Source organism: Coccinella septempunctata, chromosome 3 (genome assembly GCF_907165205.1).
Source record: "Coccinella septempunctata chromosome 3, icCocSept1.1, whole genome shotgun sequence".
In the NCBI taxonomy this organism is placed as follows: domain Eukaryota; kingdom Metazoa; phylum Arthropoda; class Insecta; order Coleoptera; family Coccinellidae; genus Coccinella; species Coccinella septempunctata.
The window spans coordinates 23,776,972-23,779,905 of record NC_058191.1 but is presented as its reverse complement, the minus strand read 5'-3'; the positions used below and the strand labels follow the sequence as shown (position 1 = coordinate 23,779,905).

Genomic DNA, 2,934 nt, shown 5'->3' with positions numbered 1-2,934 from the left:
TCAAGGCAGTGCAGGAATGGCCTATACCGAAAGACAAAAGTGAGTTGCGGAGTTTCTTAGGCCTTTGCACTTATTATAGAAGATTTGTATCTGATTTTGCCAACGTTGCCAAGCCACTGACGAAATTGACGGAAGATGGACAGGAGTACATATGGTCCGATGATTGCGCTGAAGCCTTCGAACGATTGAAAAAGGCTCTGGTCACAGCTCCAGTTCTGAGTTACGCAAGGGCTGAAGGTAAATTTGTGCTCGACACCGACGCCAGTAATACAGCCATTGGCGGCGTTCTATCGCAAGTCCAGGATGGACAGGAAAGAGTCATCGGGTACTTCAGCAAGGTGTTGTCCAAACCAGAACGGAATTATTGCGTGACCAGGAGGGAACTTTTAGCAGTCATCAAGTCCGTAGAACATTTCTACAAATATTTGTACGGAAGGAAATTCTTACTAAGAACGGACCATGCTGCTTTGAAATGGCTCCTGAGTTTCAAGAACCCGGAAGGACAAGTGGCTAGATGGATTGAGAGGCTGCAAGAGTATGACTTTGACACTGAACACAGAGCGGGGACTAGCCATCAGTGGCGGCTCGTGACTTACCAAGATGCAAGTGCTGCAAAATGTAGACTAAATCAAAATATCACCGCATTTATAATTTTTATTCAGAGAAATATTATCAAGCAAAAATAAAATATTTTATTTTAAATTCCATAATTTTCATTGAAGGGTTTTTATTATAAGATATTATTTTCTCTTGAATACCAAGTCGATACGTCTATCCTTCTTCAAAGCAAACTTATCAATCACTTTTTCGTTAAAGTCCGGTATAGATCGAATTAATTTTTGCTCTATTGATAAGCAGGCTAACGCATTGAGACGATCTTGTGACATAGTACTTCTCAAGAACGTTTTGATTCTCTTTAAAGAGGAAAAATTTCTTTCTGCTTCTACAGTGGTCATTGGCATTGTTACTAGTATGTTTAGCAATTTTATAGTTTCGGTAAAAACTTCCTGAAGGTTACTGTCGATTATGAAACTAAGAAGCACAGCACATGATGAAAAAGTCCGATATTCTGCACTAGAATATAAAAGAGTAAGTTCTGTCTTGAGTCTGTTCTTCTCAAGCATTGGGTACGATTCGATAGTCCTTTTGAAATAATCATCTGGAAATGAACGATCATATAATTCGAATCTCTCACAAATAAACAAGTTTGCCGCATTCAACTGATCGGTATAAGCAAAGCGATCTTCTGCCACATTGATTATGACATCACAAACTTCTATCGCAGATGCTCTCCAAGTGTCCTCGTTCAATTTTCTCCTCTTAGTTTCAGTAACTTGTAGAGCTTTGGCTTCATTCAAAATGTCATATAGTTTTTCATTTCTTATGTTGCTTATGCTTTCTTTAAATTTTTTCAAACATTTGCCTATTTGTACCGAGTCAATTAAGCGTCTCTGTAGTTCGTTGAAAAAAATATCGACATGTGGCATGACGTAGTGAAAAAATGTGAGCCAAAACACGAATGATTTTTCTTGAAGAAGCCTTCTGATCGCACCGGCTTGAGTTTTGGTTGATACATTTACACCAGGACTTTCTTCAATTTCCTCCATACATTCTATGAGTTCTTCTTTGTATTCGAATACTACGTTAACTGTTCTACTTTTAAAATTCCATCTTGTAGGAACAGACCTAGGTATTTTTCTTTTCACTATTCTATCTAGGAAAGCAACGCGTTGACAAGAATTGGAGAAAAATGCTGGAATTTCACTCAGATTTCCAAAAAATAAACGTACATCATTATTTTGAGAAGATGCTTGGCTCATTATCAAATTCAATTGATGGGCATAGCAATGTACGAAATGGGCTACAGGATATTTTTCTTTAATCCTAGCCTGAACACCACTCTGTTTTCCAGACATTACAGCTGCACCATCATAAGACTGCGCGATTAATTTATTAGGGTTCTTAGCCACCAAAGGTTCAAGTGCTTTTAAAATTAGGTTGCTAAGAACTTCAGCAGTTTGTTGCTCGCTTTTAAAAAATTCCCAAAATCTTTCCACCGGTTTTCCATCTTTGCAATACCGAAAAATCAAAACCGTTTGTAACTTCGAGGAAACGTCTGTAGTTTCATCTGCCATGATTCCAAGAAATTCTGCATTATCTATTTCTGCCGAAACAATTTCCTGATACACCTCAAAAATACAATCCAATAAATCATTTTGGATTTCTTTCGACGTCCCTTTGAATACTGTTGCTCGTTCTAAATGGTCTTTCAAAGTTTTATCTATTTCGGCAGTATAATTGATAAGACCTTGAAAAATACCTGGATTTTCAGAATTTTCACTTTCGTCATGACCTCGAAGTGCGAGCTCAAATGTACCACAAAATTTAATGGCTTCTACAATTTTCGAGACTAAGAATCTGTTGCTAGCAACCTTTTCATTATGCATTGCTATGTTTTTCCAATATGCTGTGTCGAGCCGCTCTTGTATATTAGCCTTACCTAATAATGTAAAATGCATTTGATTCTTCAAATGGTCTTTGGAATTTCCATGCAGTTTGGCTTTTTCAGCTAAATGTGCTAAATCATCAACACCGTTTACTGTCCAATGTTTTTCGCCACCAAAAAGTACACACACAAAACAAAATAACTTGTTTTTAATCGCACAACCACAAATCCACCCGTATTTTTCATAAATCTGTCTGTTGAATTTTCTTTTATAAGTTTTTCCTCTGCTTGTAGAAGCTCCTTCGAAATTGAGATCTGGCGTTGGACGTCCCTTACGTTTAATTTCTAATTTTTCATCGATATTCAATCTACTGAAGTTCATAAATTTGGAAATTAAATCCATTCTCCTTTCTTCGATTTCAAAAAGACGAAAACTAATTGCACAAAACGCAAATACGCAAGTCGTAAACGGCCGGGCAAATTCAAAT

General features: G+C 37.1%; 1 protein-coding gene across 1 annotated transcript; it reads right to left on the bottom strand.

Annotated features, from left to right (window-relative positions):
- Nucleotides 1-740: 740 nt before the first annotated feature.
- LOC123310374 (zinc finger MYM-type protein 1-like) lies at nucleotides 741-2,447 on the bottom strand. Its single transcript, XM_044893841.1, has one exon. The coding sequence runs from the start codon at nucleotides 2,445-2,447 to the stop codon at nucleotides 741-743; it is 1,707 nt and encodes a 568-aa protein (XP_044749776.1).
- Between the last annotated feature and the right edge of the window lie 487 nt (nucleotides 2,448-2,934).